This window comes from Hyla sarda, chromosome 9 (genome assembly GCF_029499605.1).
Source record: "Hyla sarda isolate aHylSar1 chromosome 9, aHylSar1.hap1, whole genome shotgun sequence".
Classification (NCBI taxonomy): Eukaryota; Metazoa; Chordata; class Amphibia; order Anura; family Hylidae; genus Hyla; species Hyla sarda.
Genome location: NC_079197.1, coordinates 23,590,345 through 23,609,493, shown reverse-complemented (window position 1 = coordinate 23,609,493; position 19,149 = coordinate 23,590,345). Strand labels below are relative to the sequence as shown.

Sequence of the window (19,149 nt, the reverse complement as noted above, 5' to 3'; positions counted from 1 at the left end):
GATGACACGTGTCTCGGGAACCGCCCAGTTAAGAAGAAAATCCCCATAGCAAACCTCTTCTAAACTGGGTGGTTCCCGAGACACGTGTCATCAGAGAGCACTTAGACAGAAAAGAACAACTAAACTTCAGAAGCTCATAAGTACTGAAAGGATTAAGATTTTTTAATAGAAGTAATTTACAAATCTGTTTAACTTTCTGGAGCCAGTTGAAATATATAAAAAAAAGTTTTTTTTCCTGGATAACCCCCTTTAAAGCTTGGCCCTGGTCCCTTCATGAACTACCCCTGAAACAGCAAATCCCTTCCCTTTGTAGTTCGGACGCTGGAATTGTCCCAGGACTGTTGGTAACTATTTATCAGCTCTATAAATATAAAAGGGGCACAGCAAACACATTGCCTATTGGGAGATTGAAAGGGTAAAATTCAGATTGGCCTACCTATACCTTAGGCCTTTTAGTAGCCAAATGGACAACCACTATGCAGTGTATACCCTTAGGAGCTCAATGTTTGAATATATCAATGGACAGTTGAAATAGAGAAGTTCAGCGCTGCAAGAGCGAGTAAAATCTTTAATATTTTATTCCATTCAATTAGGCATGATACATCACAGGAGAAGCATATGTGTGACGTGTTTCAGGTGCACATGGCTCCCTTAGTCACAGATATATGCCTTATGCACTTGAAACACATCACACATTTGCTTCTTCTGTGATGCATCATACGTATTTGGATGGAACAAAATAATGAAGATTTTACTAGCACTAACAGCGCTGGACTCCTCTACTTTGCTGTTCCACACTGTATTCCAGGTGAGCTGAAGATTCCTGTAATTTTCTCAGTAATCAATAGACAGTGATACAAGACATCATTAGATATAAAACATGGGGGAAATAAAAGATTCAGCCATCTTTCCTATCCATGGCGTGTACAATGTCTTCCCCAAGGTCACAGAATATTGTATAAAAGGATATATTTACAAAGCACGGTATGTATCTACATATATACAGTGCGTACCGATGACACCGAAACACAAGGAAAGCAGATAACAGAAGCAGTGAGGAAGGGAAAAACAAGATGGGTAAACATTCTGATTACTGATATAAAAGTCTAAAGTATAAAATATCTACAGTCACAAAAAAAATCAATGTCTCAAGAGTCCCGTCCATGTGGTCAATGTCCGGACCTTAGACATGGCCCGGCTTGAATGAATCCTGTCATGAAATACATGACACAATTGCTGGTGGGCGACCATTCTCTGGACTTCGGTCAGATTGTCACATGGAGCACAGCATCTTCTTGCAGTAACAGGAGCCACATCATTTTTGTTGGTGGCCATGGGCTCGTGTGTGGCGTGTCCAGCACACCCTGTGCCTCGTGGCTGGCTTAGTTATAGTTTTCTGTTTATCTAACCAGGGTTCAGTTGACAGTGGACACCTGGCTGTGGTGCAGACTGAACTCCTTGGCTTTAAGACGTAGGCTGGCGATGCTGTCGGCCATATTGACTCCTTGGGTAGGCAGTGTTGTAGGAGCAGAGGTGGTGTTTGGGTTATAAGGTGGCAAACTGGCGCTGATGGAATTAAAGGAAAGAAGATGTTTTAGTCATGAATGCAAAATATGGCAAACTTATCAAAAATACATATTTAACTATTTCATCCAAGACTTAATTTTTTTACCCAGGGGCTCAGCTATAGGTACAGGGGAAGCAGTCGCACCCTATCTCTGGGGGCCACAATGCTCCTATTCCACATAAGAAGAACTGGTATTATAAATTCCACAAAGGTAGGTCTGGGGACTGTTACATATTTTACATTTGGGATCAGGAACTTCAAATGATGCCCCAGTAATGGCCCATCCATATCCACCTCCAAAGGCTCCTGATGCCTGTATTGACAGTGAAGATTATTAGTCAGAAGCTTAGAGGGCTTGTAAAAGGTAATAAAAGAGGGTAGAGGGAACCTCTTACTCTGGACCGGTCCTGTCCTGCATTACATAGACAATTCACTGGTGTAAATTGGTATTGTGTGGTGGCGTTGCAGGGCAATTTCCCCATCGATTACAGTTGATTGGTGGAGGTCCCAGCAGGGGGATGCATTTCAATTGGCTTATTGTCAAAGAATCCTTTTAACAAGAAGGGAATTTGCAAAGCAGATACTTCTTTTAAATATTAAATGGTTCTTTGAGACATGTCAGAAGATGTCTTGAGTGGGAGGACACCCCGAATCACTATAATGAAGGTTCTTAAAGTACTCTTTCCATTGGATTATTTGTTCAGAGATCTTTTAACCTATTCATTTATACAACTGGCAGAACATCTCCAATGATCACCAGATTAAATGTATTCTGTATTATGTTACCTGTAGCTGTTTGAGTTCCAAGATAGGAATTCTGGAGCCAGACTGGTTGGTCGGGGGCTGATCTGCTGCTCCACAATGGGGTCTTGACTGTATGATTTCAGGAGCGAAGAAGATCGGCTAGCCAGCATAGCCCTCTCATTCCTACGAAATTTGGCTCGCCTATTCTGAAACCAAACCTGTGAATAGAAATGGAATATATTATAGCAACAAGTATTAGTGCACCAATCGGTCAACCTCCCACATGTCTATTGGAGAAGTCATACACAATATAAAGGTGAGTGCTGGATGTCATTAGGGCCACCATGTCATGTTAGAACCCTAAAATGAAATGGAAGAGCGCTCCATAGCGTAATACCACCAGCGAGTAATCCACACAATAAGTGGTATGGGCTCTTACCGCAGTTGGTTGTGTGAGCTCACACACAACAATGGTAAGCGTGGGTGAGAGCAGGGTCCCGTCTGCAGCCTTCCTGACCGAATGAACAATTCAATGGAACGACTTTGCGGGGTGCGGCAGGATCGAATCAGCGCTGACCAGGACAAGCACGGGAGATGAGGTAAGGAACAGTTTATTGGAGTAAAACGCGTCACATTTTACTCCAATAAACAGTTCCTTACCTCATTTCTCGTGCTTGTCCTGGTCAGCACCGATTTGATCCTGCCGCACCACGCAAAGTCATTCCATTGAATTGTTGGAAACCTTTCCTACTAGGAGATCCTCTGCTGGGCTACTGCGATCCAACATAATTTGTGTCAATTAAAAACAACGATTGCACTTTATTGCTCTAACCTGTACTCTGGCTTCGCTCAGGTTAACCCGTCTCGCCAGGTCCTCTCGTACAAAAGCATCAGGGTAGTGAGTCCTCTCAAACACTCTCTCCAGAGCCTGCAGTTGGCTGCTATTGAAAGTTGTCCTGTTCCTTCTCTGCTTCTTTTTTATCCGAGCGCTCTTTGCACATCCCGAGATAGCGCTTTCACCTGTAATACAAAAACAACCTGTCGTAAAACAGTACAACCGATCAGGGGAGAATTATTAATAAATATATATATAGCAACAGGAGAAGCCTGTTAGCCCAGCAGCCTGCACCTGTAAGCCAGGTCCGTATAATAGTTTGGAATCAATAGTGCTGGCCAACTTATTCTTTGTTTATATATATATATATATATATATATATATATATATATATATGTATATATATATATATATATATATATATATATATATATATACCAAATAGAAAAATAATTGCAGCACTCTTAAAGATATTATAACTGTGGTGCCAGCACCCAAACCTGATTAAAGTCCATTCAGATAGAAAAAAACGCCAAGGATGCAGCACTCCCAAAAAATATAAAGTGGTTTATTTTCTCATCTTCAGTGAAGCAACGTTTCTGCTCCTATGGAGCCATTTTCAAGCTTGAAAATGGCTCCATAGGAGCAGAAACGTTGCTTCACTGAAGATGAGAAAATAAACCACTTTATATTTTTTGGGAGTGCTGCATCCTTGGCGTTTTTTCTATATATATATATATATATATTTTTTTTAGTTGGATGTAATAATAAATTCTAAATGAATTCTAAATAAATTTTACTATATTTTAAATAATTATCATTTACATTATCATTTTACCTTATATGTATTTATTTTTAAAAATATTTTTAAGATACTGTAAAAATGATCTAAAATTTTATAAATTATCTAAAATGAACATACACATGTTAGAATTAATCTTAAGTGAACATACACATTAACATTTATGTTTTTATTTATTTATGTTTTTACATTTATGCTCCACAATGGGGTCTTGACTGTATGATTTAAAAGTAATAATAATAATAATAAAATAAATTTTACTTATGGAAATCTATTCCATGTTTGTCTCTTGGTATTGTTTACATTTTTAAACTTTTCTATTCTTTTAACATTTATAATTATTATCATTATTATTATTTAAAATTTTATTATTCAGTATTAATAAATACATTTTTCTTTTACCACATATTATAGATGTGTTATATTTTTATTTTATTTTGCTAATTTTGTAGGAAATAAGAAAAAGCAAAATACCAGATAATCTAACATAATAATCATAGGTTTTATAGCAACAAATCTATCTCCAAAATGTGGAATTAAGGAGAAGTAGTGTTTCTCCTTGAGGAGACCACTGAATTGGCGTATGGACTCTTACAAGTCATGCAATGTTCCTTCAGGAAATTAGCGACTTTTTCTTTAAAATGTCGATATAGAATATGGGATCATTTCTGTCATTTCGACCAGCAGGGGGCAGCCTTTTTGGCTCGGCACATGTCACATTCTTATGTAACGGACATTAATTTTCTTTGTTTCAGATACACAAGAAAGAATTACCATGAAACTTGATCTGTAGCCCGAGTCTATTAATTTCCTGTAATATGGCTTAGGCTCCATATACAAAGCTATCAGAGCTTGTCCTGGCCTCACATGACATTCTTTGCACAGAACGGTTACAATGCCATTGTTATTTCCATAAATTGTTTTTCTGCTGTTATTTATTGTGCTCAACATGTATACAAGTCCTCAGATATTCAGTACACCATGATCTACATCCCGCAGCTCAATAGGCAAATGCCATGCTTCTACCGTAGGATCACAGCTGTGGCATAGAAGAAGAATAAGTATATATATATATATATATATATATTTATATATGTATATATTATTTGCTATAGGGCATCTTACCACCCTTATGAAATCACACAGCCTTCCGTAAATCAGAGGTCAAACCTACAGAAGTTTAAGGAACCTATACGTAGTGTTGCCACCAGGCCGGTATTTTGCTGGCATAGCCGTTTTTTTTGGCCACCCTGCTGGTATTTTTATATTAAAATTACCGGCCATGCAATGGCCGGTATTTATCCAACCAATTCTCCAACTCCCGGAATGTTGCACCATATACTATACCAGTGTTTCCCAACCTGGGATGCCTCCAGCTGTTGCAAAACTACAACTCCCGGCATGCCCGGACAGCCAACGGCTGTCCGGGCATGCAGGGAGTTGTAGTTTTGCAACAGCTGGAGGCACCCCTGGTTGGGAAACACTGACCTATACTATATACTACTGTATACTCCAACATGCTGGGAGTTGTAGTTTTCGTTTGGGGCAGCTGATGAGCCACAGGCTGTATCAGGGCATGCTGGCAGTTTTAGTTTTGCAACAGCTGGAGGCACCCTGGTTGGGAAACATTGACCTATACTATATACTACTGTATACGCCAATATGCTGGGAGTTGTAGTTTTGCAACAGCTGGAGGCACCCTGGTTGGGAAACACTGACCTATACTATATACTACTGTATACTCCAACATTCTGGAAGTTGTAGTTTTTGTTTGGGGCAGCTGATGAGCCACAGGCTGTATCAGGGCATGCTGGGAGTTGTAGTTAGTAACTAACTGCAACTCCCGAATTTAATTAAAAAAAAAGCGATCAAAAAGTAAAATCAAAACAAAAATGGTCCTGTTAAAAACTACAGATCGGCGCAAAAAATGAGCCCTCATACAGGCCTGTATACGGAGAAATAAAAATAGTTATAGGGGTCAAAATAGGACAAAATTTCCCCCGCATATGTGTATCCTGTGATGTCACGCATATATAATTAATTATGCAAATTAGCATGGCTGGTATTTTTTTGCAAGAAAGGTGGCAACCCTATATATATATACGTCAAGCCTTTAGGAATATGGATTTAGGCTATGATCACATCATGTTTGTGGTGTATGTTCACCGATGTATATGACAAACGTATCCATAACCTATAGAATGCCCTATGGAATGTATGTTCGGGTCATATCCATCTATGCAGGGACGCCACAAGAACATTATGTTATATACATAGCAGTAGAAGTTTTGGGAATGGGAGTCACTGGGCTACATTTGAGGAGCTGCCAGGGAACTGTCTTAAACAAGTCGGAAAAATAAATCACAATGAGGCACGGGCGCAGCACACTCCGCACACTAAATAGGGGGCTGTAGGCATGTTACCACCAGGATGGATCACTTCCATGTAGATAATCCAGACGTGAACACAAAAGGCAACAGCATGCTGACGCTAAAAAAAAGGCAGAAAAAAAAAATAAAGAACTCACGGGTTTGTTTACCACATGTACTTAAAGGGGTACTCCGGTGGAAAACATTATTTTTTAAATCAACTGGTGCCAGAATTGTAAATTACTTCTATTTAAAATTTTAATCCTTCCAGTACTTATCAGCTGCTATATATTGCACAGGAAGTTCTTTCCTTTTTGAATTTCCTTTCTGTCTGACCACAGTGCTCTCTGTTGACACCTCTGTCCATTTTAGGAACTGTCTGTAGCAGGAGAGGTATGCTATGGGGATTTGCTCCTACTCTGGACAGTTCCTAAAATGGACAGAGGTGTCAGCAGAGAGCACTGTGGTCAGACAGAAAGGAAATTCAAAAAGAAAAGAACTTCCTGTGCAACATATAGCAGCTGATAAGTACTGGAAGGATTAGGATTTTTAAATAGAAGTAATTTACAAATCTGTTTAACTTTCTGGCACCAGTTGATTTAAAAAAATATATTTTTCAGAGGAGTACCCCTTTAAGCGACGTTTCAGCTCACACCAGAGCTTTTCTGGAGCAGTAACCAAGTGTTATGTTTTACATATAAATAGCAAGTTTGCACTTTGTCCTCATGGATAAATATATATAATTATAAAAACATACAATATTTCATTAAAGTGACATTAAATCATCTCCTGTAAGTGGACACAGCTCATAAATGGGGGAGATTTATTAAAACGTGTCCAGAGGAAAAGTTGCTGAGTTGCCCATAGCAACCAATTCATTTTTCACAGGCCTTTTCAAAAATGAAAGAAGAGATCTCATTGGTTGCTATGGGCAACTCAGCAACTTTTTCTCTGGACAGGTTTTTATAAAACTCCCCCATTGACTTTATATAGGGGAAGTATAGAGAGACTTCAAGGAGTCCATAAAGTGAAGTAGTTTGATGTATGTACTGTGTCTGATAAATATGTTGGTTAACCTTGTAGTTTACTTTATCTGTACAATATCAGTTGCCGCAAATCCTCTGGAATTCATGGCAAACTGGTGAATTTTCATTGGTTACAATGAGTTGACGAGGATTCACCGCAAGAACAGAAACAGTACAGATAAAGTACAAATAAACTACAAGCCAGCATGGCATGTTAAATGCATCATGTGGGATCATGTAGGACCCCTCTTAAAAGGAGTTATTCCAGGATGACAACTTATCGCCTATTCACAGATTATTAAAGGTCCGACCATCTTCAATCATGAGAATGAGGGTCCCGAATATAAACGAGAAGCAGATTGAGTATGTGCACAGCTACTCCTTCCAAACTCTTAAGGTCCCCATGCATTTTAGTCAAAAGTTGGCCAAACTCACTGATTTCGGTAGGACGGGCCAACCATCTAAAATGTATAGGGTCCTCCTAACTCTCCCCACGCAGAGAATGTCAGGGGGAGAAGGATCAGGCATGTTGGACTTCAACTGCCTGACCCTTGTGCCCTCAAAGAGAGGTCCTGCCGCTAGAGCTGTCTGGCAAAGGCTTAACCCTCCTCTCTCCATCAAACTTTCGGCTTTGTTCAACATTTATATGAATGAGGAGCTCTGGAGATATATCTTTATCCAGACATTCAGCTAACAGCTATTAAAGATGTATGAGCACCTTAAAGGGCCACTCCACTGCCCCAACATTCGGGAACATTTTGTTCCTCGTGCCATCATGCCACGCCCCCTCAATGCAAGTTTATGGGAGGGGTCATGGCGTGACGGTACATGGGAGATCGCCAGGGTCCCAGCGGCGGGACCCCCACGATCAGACATCTTATACCCTATCCTTTGGATAGGAGATAAGATTTCTAGGGGCGGAGTACCCCTTTAAGGAACTGTCAAGGGTAGCTAAGCACATTTCTCGACTACCTTCAGCAATACAATGCATGATGTCTTATTATACTCTCCCTATATGAAGTCAATCTTTATGAGCTGGGTCCATTGACAGGAGATTATTTACAGAATGCAAAATTCACTTTATTCCAAGTTTTGCACTTTGCTGAATTATTGTTTGTTGTTTTTTTTATAATTAAATTGATGAATTAATGATGATGTATTGCAAGGAATTTGCTATTCATATGTGGCACCTAACACTCTGTAGCTGCGTGAGCCAAGACGAGCACATGTGGCGAACAAACCAACAACCTCTTTTATAGCTTCAGCATCCGTCCCATTTTTTTTTGCTGATTTTTGGACTGGCGACAACATTGTTGACTGTTTTCTAGGACAACAAGTGTGATAATATAGGCTAGCGGTCTCTAAACTGTGGACCTCCGGATGTGGACCTCTGGAGGCTGTCCGGGCATGGTGGGAGTTGTAGTTTTGCAACAACTGGCGGTTCACAGTTTGGAGACCACAGTTATAGGCTATAATGGAATCAAAAAGTATACATGTAGTTGATATGAGGAACCAAGGCGAAAAAGAGAGAAGAAATCCGATTAGTCCCATTTTTTTTTTGCGCTAGTTTTAGAGTTGTCGCTATTTTTTTATGCTTAAAGGGGAACTCTGGTGGAATTATTATATATTTTTTTTAATCAACTGGTGCCAGAAAGTTAAACAGATTTGTAAATGACTTCTTGTTAAAAATCGTATTCCTTCCAGTACTTATCAGCTGTTGTATGCTTCAGAGGAAGTTCTTTTCTTTTTTAATTTCTTTCCAGTCTGACCACTGTGCTCTCTGCTGACACCTCTGTCCGTGTCAGGAACTGTCCAGAGCAGGATAGGTTTGCTATGGGGATTTGCTCCTGCTCTGGACAGTTCCTGACATGGACAGAGGTGTCAACAGAGAGCACTGTGGTCAGACTGGAAAGAAATTAAAAAAGAATAGAACTTCCTCTGTAGTATACAACAGCTGATAAGTACTGGAAGGATTAAGATTTTTAAATAGAAGTAATTTACAAATCTGTTTAACTTTCAAGCACCAGTTGATAAAAAAAAAAAAGAATTCCACCGGAGTACCCCTTTAAATCTGTACATTAAAACGCAATATAATACTGACAAATTCCAGTAAAATCTCCTTTAATCATCACTTGTTGAACACCCGATTACCTCTGCTGGCAGACAAAGGCTTCTTACAACATTCGGAACAACAGCAAAACTATGGAATTTGATGCCCACAACATAAACCATGACATAACGTCTCCAGGACCCCCCCTCCACCCCCACCCCCCTGCGATCATGGTCTATATCCCAAGACTCCCCGAGCATCATGTTATCTCTCAGTTACTGAAGATTTGTGCAAAGCAGTGTCAGTTGTCTGCACTTAACATATGATGTGTATTATTCACAGTCAGGATAGAGAGAGATAGAGAGGAATGACGAGACATCAACCTGAGCTGTATCTCCAGCCGAAAATGCAAGAGGCTCAGGCTGGGGCGACCCTCCCAACATGTCGCTAAGAAAATTTCGTACGTGGATGCCAACTATTACTTGTACTTATAGTTCTACTACTAAAGCACTGAGGAAGTGTATCTAGAAGAGACAGAAGATAAAAAGGATTGCCAAATTATGAAGCTTTGTTCATAGTGGCCACAAGGAGGCGTCTTTTTTAGAGGGGGTATTTCAAATCAGTCTATTTCTCCAAAAACATCAAAATAAATTGTTTGATTTGACAATGTATACTATATTATCATGTTTGATTTATATATATATATATATATATATATATATATATATATATATATTAATATTACCATAATAGACATGACTAGTTTGAGAACCTTCACTTCTCACTGTTCTTTTTCGGGTCATCAGGTCAGGGACTAATGGGACTAAGACTGGTTCGTAGAGATGTGGCGGGTATTAACCAGTCTTTTTCCAGTATAAATTTGAATGAAGATAATAGTCAAAGGTATAAGTAATTAGATTTTTTATCTGAAAAAAACCCCAATACATTCTACATGGTTCTCTTTAAACATCTCGAAAGACATTTTTGTATTATGGTAGACTATAATGCATGAAGACATTCATAGAGATTAGAAATAATGTGCATCTTCGCTTAAAAATTAGGAATTTTTTTTTCTCTTTTACGGACGTAGTTTCTTTCTATTTTACGGATGTGTTTTGCTTATACCACCTGATAGGCTGAGAAGAGTCATGTGGTACACAGGGGGCGTAATTTTAGGGGGTGCAGTGGTTGCAGTTGTACCTGGGCCTGTATGCCCCAAAGACCAAAGAAGTGTCATGTGGTACACAGGGGCATAACTTGAGGGGGTGCAGTGGTAGCAGTTGTACCTGGGCCCGTATGCCCAGAAGACCCCTCGTTACAGACGAAAACTCTTGTTTTATAATTCACACATGGAAAGTGGGGACCCTAAAAAATATTTAGCACGGGGGCCCAGGAGCCTTAAAGGGGTACATATCTTTATTTAAATCAACTGGTGCCAGAAAGTTAAACAGATTTGTAAATGACTTCTATTTAAAAATCTTAATCCTTCCAGTACTTATCAGCTGCTATATGCTCCACAGGAAATTCTTTTCTTTTTGAATTTCCTTTCTGTCTGACCACAGTGCTCTCTGCTGACACCTCTGTCCATGTCAGGAACTGTCCAGAGTAGGAGCAAATCCCCATAGCAAACCTCTCCGGACATGGACAGAGGTGTCAGCAGAGAGCACTGTGGTCAGGCAGAAAAGAAATTCAAAAAGAAAAGAACTTCCTCTGGAGCATACAGCAGCTGATAAGTACTGGAAGGAATACGATTTTTTTTTAACTAGAAGTAATTTACAAATCTGTTTAACTTTCTGGCACCAGTTGATTTAAAAAAAAAAAAAAAAAAACAGTTTTCCACTGATATACCCCCTTTAAGTTTTCATGCTACTTCTACAAGCATTGACAAGTAACGCATACTCCTGGCCAGCTTTTAAGATGGAAAAGGGAATACGACAAGTGACAAGATGAATGGATATTGTCACTGAAACAAAAGAAGGGACATTGTAGTAGACTATGACTAGTGTAACTGATCGAGCTTCTTAAAGGATGGCTTTTCTATTTTTCCAAAACAGTGCCACCCATGTCAGTGTACTGTGTCTAATTTTACAACTCTGTCCTATTTACTAGAATAAGCTGCAGTACCAGAAACATCCACTAATAAAGGTGGCACTGTTTCTGGGGAAAAAAAACTATACATATACCTAGATAGTTGGGGTCCTGCTAGTAGGGCTATGAGAGAGTTGATGAACCTCTCACTGTGTATGATCGGCTTTATGTAGCCATATTACACCCACCCATACATTAAATTTCATATAAAGTTGTAAGGACCCATCCTCTGGGAAACACTGTGGCCTTCACTAAATACTTCCAGCTTTGAGTCTACAGAGTGTTCTATTGAATTCCATAGCCGACACTGATGGAGCTATAATGTAAGTGTTATGAGCTGTAGGGAAGGTTTTCCTACCTCACTACTTTATGAGGGTGAGCAGGGGTGACTCCCTGACCTTGGCTAGCATTCATGATCCCTCCTACCCCCCCTACCCCCTCCCCTCCCCTCTCTCGAAAAACCAATAACTCTCTAATGCTCTGAACCTCTGACGTTAAATTTTTATTTTAATACACAATAAGTCCTTTACCCCAAGAATATTAATATAAACAGCTAACCTAATACTCTAGGTATTTTTCAATAAATAGTAAGAACATCTCCAAGAGTTCATTCTTTAGGAGGCCATGTCCCTCATCCAAAGCTCCTTTTAACTCTAGACAAGGCCGTGCTAACAGTACTGAAAGAACAATAGGGATCCCTAAAACCAGATGTCGCTAATATAGTCCTCTACTTCAAGGCACATATAGATCAAATAGTCCACCACTGCAAGGCAGATATAGGTAAGATAGCAACTTACTTAATAGCAAATATAGCTAAGATAGTCCTCCACCATAAGACAGATATAGCTAAGATAGTCCTCCATTTCAAGGCAGATGTAGCTAAGATAGTCCTCCACCATAAGATAGATATAGCTAAGATAGTCCTCCACCATAAGACAGATATAGCTAAGATAGTCCTCCACCATAAGACAGATATAGCTAAGATAGTCCTCCACCATAGGACAGATATAGCTAAGATAGTCCTCCATTTCAAGGCAGATGTAGCTAAGATAGTCCTTTACCATAAGACAGATATAGATAAGATAGTCCTCCACCATAAGACAGATATAGATAAGATAGTCCTCCACCATAAGACAGATATAGATAAGATAGTCCTCCACCATAAGACAGATATAGCTAAGATAGTCCTCCACCATAAGACAGATATAGCTAAGATAGTCCTCCACCATAAGACAGATATAGCTAAGATAGTCCTCCACCATAAGACAGATATAGCTAAGATAGTCCTCCACCATAAGACAGATATAGCCAAGATAGTCATCCCCCATAAGACAGATTTAGCCAAGATAGTCCTCCACCATAAGACAGATATAGATAAGATAGTCCTCCACCATAAGACAGATATAGCCAAGATAGTCCTCCATTTCAAGGCAGATGTAGCTAAGATAGTCCTTTACCATAAGGCAGATGTAGCTACGATATTTATCCACAGTAAGAAATATCTAGCTATGATAGTCATCCACTTCAAGGCAAATCTAGCTAAGATAGTCCTCCACCAAGATAGTCCTCCACTCCAAAGCAGGTATAGCTATGATAGTTCTCCACCATAAGACAGATGTAGCTATGATATTCGTCCACCATAAGAAATATGCTATGATAGCATAAATAGCTAAATAGTGAGACCGTTCAAGGCAAATGTAGCTAAGATAGTCCTCTACTATAAGGCAGATGTAGCTGTGGTGAGGGAAGATGTTATTACCCTAGGGGCAGATGGCATTAACCCCTTGTGTTCGTGACACCAGGATGTGGTTTTACCTCTACACCACCCAAAGGTATGGACGCTGGATCCTGGGCTAGGCACGGGGCAAATAATGACTCAGACGCCAAGTTACAGAAAACAGCAGCTTTATTGAGGTAGACAGATGGAATAGTCTTTACAGCTCAGTTAGGCCTATGGAGGTGACCAGTGACTTTAGACACTTGAGGGCTCGCTGGGACTTGTAGTGGATTTGGACGATTTGCTGCAGGCCCACGCTGACTTTATACAGACTGATCTTGACTGACTTGACTAGGACTGACTAGACAGACTTCACCCCGTATGTAGGTTACCAGGTTTTGACATTCACCTGTGGGGCACTGGATTAGTGGAAGCGTGGCTGCGTGGTAGGCCTTGGGCCTCCTCAGGACACCAGACACTCTCTCAGGATTTGACTTCACTGACCTCAGAACTCAAGATACTGAACTAGCTCCTCCCAGGGTTTATATGGGGGAGACTCTGGAGGGGTCCCATTGGTCACCCTATTAGTCATGTGTTCACTGGTGCCTTCCTTGGTTACAAAACTTAGCAACAGTGTTTAAAGGCACATAACAGTATAAAGACCTTATAGTAGATAAGACAAGATATACAGCAATTATCCATTTACAATACATAGAATAAAGAGGGACTCGGGACACATCAATAGAGTCCACCTGACAGGACAGCAAGGGTACAGGGGTGCAACTCATGTACTGGGCCACCACATAGTTAAAATAGCCATCCACTAATAGAAAAATGTAGCTAAGATAGTTCTCTTCAAGTCATCCACTTCAAATGAAAAGGTACTATTATAGCCCTCCACTAAAGGCCATAGCTATAACTTGTGGACGCTAGTAAATTCATATAGGAATATCTTCATTATGACTCTCTTGCCAATAAACAGACCAACCATTGAAGGGGACAACTCTCAATCTTTTCTAGCTGTTCTGTAGATTTAGTTGGGCCACTTTAAAGGGGTATTCCAGGAAAAAACTTTTTTTTATATATCAACTGGCTCCAGAAAGTTAAACAGATTTGAAAATTACTTCTATTAAAAAATCTTAATCCTTTCAGTACTTATGAGCTTCTGAAGTTGAGTTGTTCTTTTCTGTCTAAGTGCTCTCTGATGACACGTGTCTCAGGAACCGTCCAGTTTAGAAGAGGTTTGCTATGGGGATTTGCTTCTAAACTGGGCGGTTCCCAAGACATGTGTCATCAGAGAACACTTAGACAGAAAAGAACAACTCAACTTCAGAAGCTCATAAGTACTGAAAGGATTAAGATTTTTTAATAGAAGTAATTTACATATCTGTTTAACTTTCTGGGGCCAGATGATATATAAAAAAAGTTTTTTTCATGGATAACCCCTTTAATACAGTAAAAGTGCTGGTAGTGCTAGGGCCACTATTGTTACAATTCTGCAAGAGATCATGACTGGACCTCAGCACAAGAATAAGGAGCCCTGTGTAGTATAAATGTACCCCAATGTATTGCTGTCTGTAGCCATAGGCTTGACACCAGGACTGGACTGAGTACTGTACTTAGGTCTTAAAGCAATACCAGAGGTCGGATGATGAGTCCTACCAACAACCCTTTGCTAATGGTAGATAAATATGAAAACAACTGGAAATTTCCAGTTCTGAACCTTGATATTTGAAGTGCAAAATGAAGAATGAAAGGTGACAATTAGAGATGAACCTTGATATTTGAAGTGCAAAATGAAGAATGAAAGGTGACAATTCGATTCGTCACAAACTTCTCGGCTCGGTAGTTGATGACTTTTCCTGCATAAATTAGTTCAGCTTTCAGGTGCTCCCGTGGGCTGGAAAAGGTGGATACAGTCCTAGGAGACTCTTTCCTACGACTGTATCCACCTTTTCCAGCCCACCGGAGCACCTGAAGGCTGAACTCATTTACGCAGGATAAGTCATCAACTGCCGAGCCGAGAAGTTTGTGACGAATTGAATTTACTGTAAGTTCGCTCATCTCTAGTGACAATCAAATGTTTGGTGGTTAAGTGGAGAAATATTCCCGCAATATTTATGGCAATTGTCACATTGGACAAGGATATTATAACACTGAAATGAGTATCGTGATAATGTAAATGACATTTAACATCTACACGTTCAATACCCAATTTTCGCCACTAGGTGGCGATACAGGAAATTTCAACAAATGGAAACCGCAGCTCCATCTTGCCAGCACCGGACTCGGCAAATTTAACCAAGATGGAAAATCCGCTGAATATATAATGGACTCGATTATAAATCCATACATTTGTTCCTAATTCTTTTTCTAAAATGATGTAACAACATAATTACAAGAACCGTGAAATAACCCTAGGATATTTTACCATGACAGCTGCTCCTTACAGCCGGATAATTGGACCTTGCACCAAATAAAAGGTTTTTTTTTTCGGTTTTGTTAAATAAAAAAAAAAAAAAGAACATATTTTTTTCTTCCTTTTAAAGTGCGTGTGGCCTTTATTTGACTCAGGTAAAAAAATTAAGTAAAAAAAAAATTAAAAAATGAAGGAACGGCAATGGGGTTAACACCGGGGGCGCTGAAAGGATTTCCATACCTGTACAATACTGTGGGGACATTCTGTGTGAGAGATTTGGGTGTATAAAACGGTAATGCCTTGAAAGTGTAGCCATTCGACTTGGCTATGTTAACACTTCGACTCTATAAATAATAGCTAATCCTTTGGAATTATCGCTTCAGTACAACACCCCAGTGAGACGGCCTGTGGAATAACTGTGACACCGAGCCCCTGTGCAGGGGCTGAGGGCAATACAACATGGCGGAAAGGGTTACACATACCAGTTACAGCTCTTTAATGCACTGCTTTTTTTTTTTTTGTCGTCTGGGTAAGGGTCCTGGGAGAGGGGAAAAAAAAAACTATAAATCTTCCCCAAATATATATATATAAATAAACAGAGGCCAGGCCCCGCTATGGGAGCGTATTTCAATGTTTATTATTCTCCTGAAGGTGATGAGGGTATATAGCGTCTTATGCTCCCACCCCCCACCCCCCCCCCTCTTCTCTTCTCTTCCCGTCACCAGATCCGCCATTTAATTAATTAACAACTCCGCTGGAAAATAAACTGGAAATTCGACCGCGGACGATGACAGGTGAGGAAAAATAAGCTAATTCTAATAGGTCTCTCCGAGGATTTTACAAATTAACACAACGTGGAGTTAAACGTGAAGCGGCCCCAGTCAGGTGACCGCCTCATAGAGGAGAAACGGAGGATGACATAATCTGCATGCTACAAATACGGGCAGCGATAACTGATCGCGTAAACAATCACATTTATTTACACCTATGGGCTTCAACCCCTAGGGCAGTGGTCTTCAACCTGCGGACTTCCAGATGTTGCAAAACTACAACTCCCAGCATGCCCGGACAGCCGTTGGCTGTCCGGGCATGCTGGGAGTTGTAGTTTTGCAACATCTGGAGGTCCGCAGGTTGAAGACCACTGCCCTAGGACCTCAATTATCAAAGCTGGATGAATAGGCCTGGATGCCCATAGTGACCAATCACAGTGCAGCAAAGGAATTTCGACAGCCGTATAAGAAATGAAAGCTGATGGGTTGCCGTAGGTAACAAGGTCAGTTCTTCTGACATTTTTATTAAGGGTGCCGTACACATGCCGTATTTTGCTGCGTATTTTCTGCAGCTGATTTTGCTTCTCGGTGACTATCAAACACCTAAACAAAATTCAGCAATGCCAAAAAGTATCAAAAAAATACAAAATATATCAACAAAAATAAAATCAAAATTGACAAGCATGGTGCACAGGACTGAGAAAATACAAGGGGCATAGGCTAAAGAAACATTGGAATGCCTGGTCAAAACACATACATGTAGTGAAACAATAGTGAAATACACATGAATAACAGTAATGAGCACTACAAAATGCATAGGTAAGTAAATGAAAGTAAACCAATGTAGAGCCAGATGCCACCTGCACTTACCCCAACGTACGTTTCGCGCTACTGCGCTTCGTCAGGGGGGGGGGGGGGAATACAAAATACGCAGCAAAATACAGCATGTGTGACCCTACCCTAATAAAACATTTTGAAGACAAGCAAAAGAGGTCGCATGATACCTAAACTAATTCACGTTTCACATTTTTTCATTTATAATAACTCTCATTTTTACAGCCATAAATGATGGGGCATTTTAAGCTCCGATTCTCTTCTCTTAGCAGACGCCTCCTTTATGGAAATGTCAATAAGCCTTTTGGAAAAATGAAACTATTGTACAATATGCTATTATTAAAGAAGTTTTCTGAATTAGAAAACTTTTCTTCTTATACTGTATTAAAGGGGTACTCCGGAAATAATTTTTTTTTTTTTCAAATCAGATTTATAAATTACTGCTATATAATAATCTTAATCCTTCCAGTACTTATCAGCTGCTGTATCAGCTGCTGTTGTGTAGTTCTATCCAGTCTGGCCACAGTGCTCTCTGCTGCCACCTCTGTCCGTTTCAGGAACTATCCAAAATCCCCATAGCTAACCTCTCCTGCTCAGGACAGTTCCTGACATGAACAGAGGTGGCAGCAGAGAGCACTGTGGTCAGACTGGAAAGAATTCAAGTGCACTGGTGGCAAAATGACTATGGTACTGTCCAGGGTTGGTTTCAACACCAGAAAAACCATGGATTGGGGCCCATAATAACCTAGGTCAGTGGTCTCCAAAGTGTAAACCTCGAGATGTTCCAAAAATACCACCCCAGCACATGTTCATTCTTTCGGCGTGTGAATTTCCACAGCGGAATTTTCTGCCACTGAAATTCTGCAGTGTAATTAAAATTATTTTTTTTTAATGAGCCGAGGAGTGCAAGAAAAAGTGCAAGCGTGTCACACTAAAAAACGTGCACAAAGGATGAGGTCTATCGCTAAGCCCTTCTCCAACAGGAGAGAGCCCCCCCCCCCCCCCCCAACAAACCTACCCTTCACCTCCGGGCCAAAAGGCACCTGCAAGGATCCAGGTTCGATGCCTCTTTTCGCTGAAGCTACTAAGGGGCCACAAATGCTCCTGGCTTCAACCTAGGCATTAACCAAGGTATCAGCCGAGGAGCCGTATACTGATGGCATCTTGACCAAAGCCAAGATGCCAGGGGTTGCAGGGAGGTGAGGAACCTAATGGCCACACACACCTCCCCTAGACCGCCAGGAGGGACACCCAGAAGGGCTACCGCATCCTGACAATCCTGTGTACAAAACAAACACGTAAAAGTGGCACAGTGCAGTGTAATTGGGTCGAAGGAAGATTCATTCACACCAAAGCTAGCTCGGAATTCTAGTGTGAACATACCCTAACCATGCTAAGCTATTAGGTCACATGACAGTGGCTAAACAACTTTTTCAAACTACACCTTTTTTTATCAACTGGTGCCAGAAAGTTAAACAGATTTGTAAATTACTTCTATTAAACAATCTTGATTCTTCCAGTACTTTTAAGGGTCTGTATACTACAGAGGAAATGTTTTTCTTTTTGGATTTCTCTTATGTCACGACCACAGTGCTCTCTGCTGACCTCTGCTGTCTATTTTAGGAACTGTCCAGAGCAGCATATGTTTGCTATGGGGATTTTTGTCCTGATCTGGACAGTTCCTAAAATGGACAGCAGAGGTCATCAGAGAGCACTGTGGTCATGACATAAGAGAAATCCAAAAGGAAAAACATTTCTTCTGTAGTATATAGCCCCTGAAAAGTACTGGAAGGATTAAGATTTTTTAATGGAAGTAATTTACAAATTTGTTTAACTTTCTGGCACCAGTTGATCTTAAAATTTTATTTTTTCCACGGGAGTACCCCTTTGAGTGAGAATAAGGCAGTGTTTCCCAACCAGGGGTGCCTC

General features: G+C 40.3%; 1 protein-coding gene across 6 annotated transcripts in view; it reads right to left on the bottom strand.

Moving 5' to 3' along the window:
- Nucleotides 1–208: 208 nt before the first annotated feature.
- The window catches only part of PRRX2 (paired related homeobox 2), a 114,496-nt gene continuing 95,555 nt past the window's right edge, over nt 209–19,149 (bottom strand). For all 6 annotated transcript variants that reach the window (XM_056540989.1, XM_056540990.1, XM_056540992.1 and 3 more), the window contains 3 exons: nt 3,144–3,331; nt 2,354–2,529; nt 209–1,566 (listed from right to left, as the gene is read on the bottom strand). In XM_056540989.1, the coding sequence (XP_056396964.1) occupies nt 1,416–1,566; nt 2,354–2,529; nt 3,144–3,331 (515 nt within the window). In that variant the 3' untranslated portion in view covers nt 209–1,415. The remainder of the gene's footprint in view (nt 1,567–2,353; nt 2,530–3,143; nt 3,332–19,149) is intronic.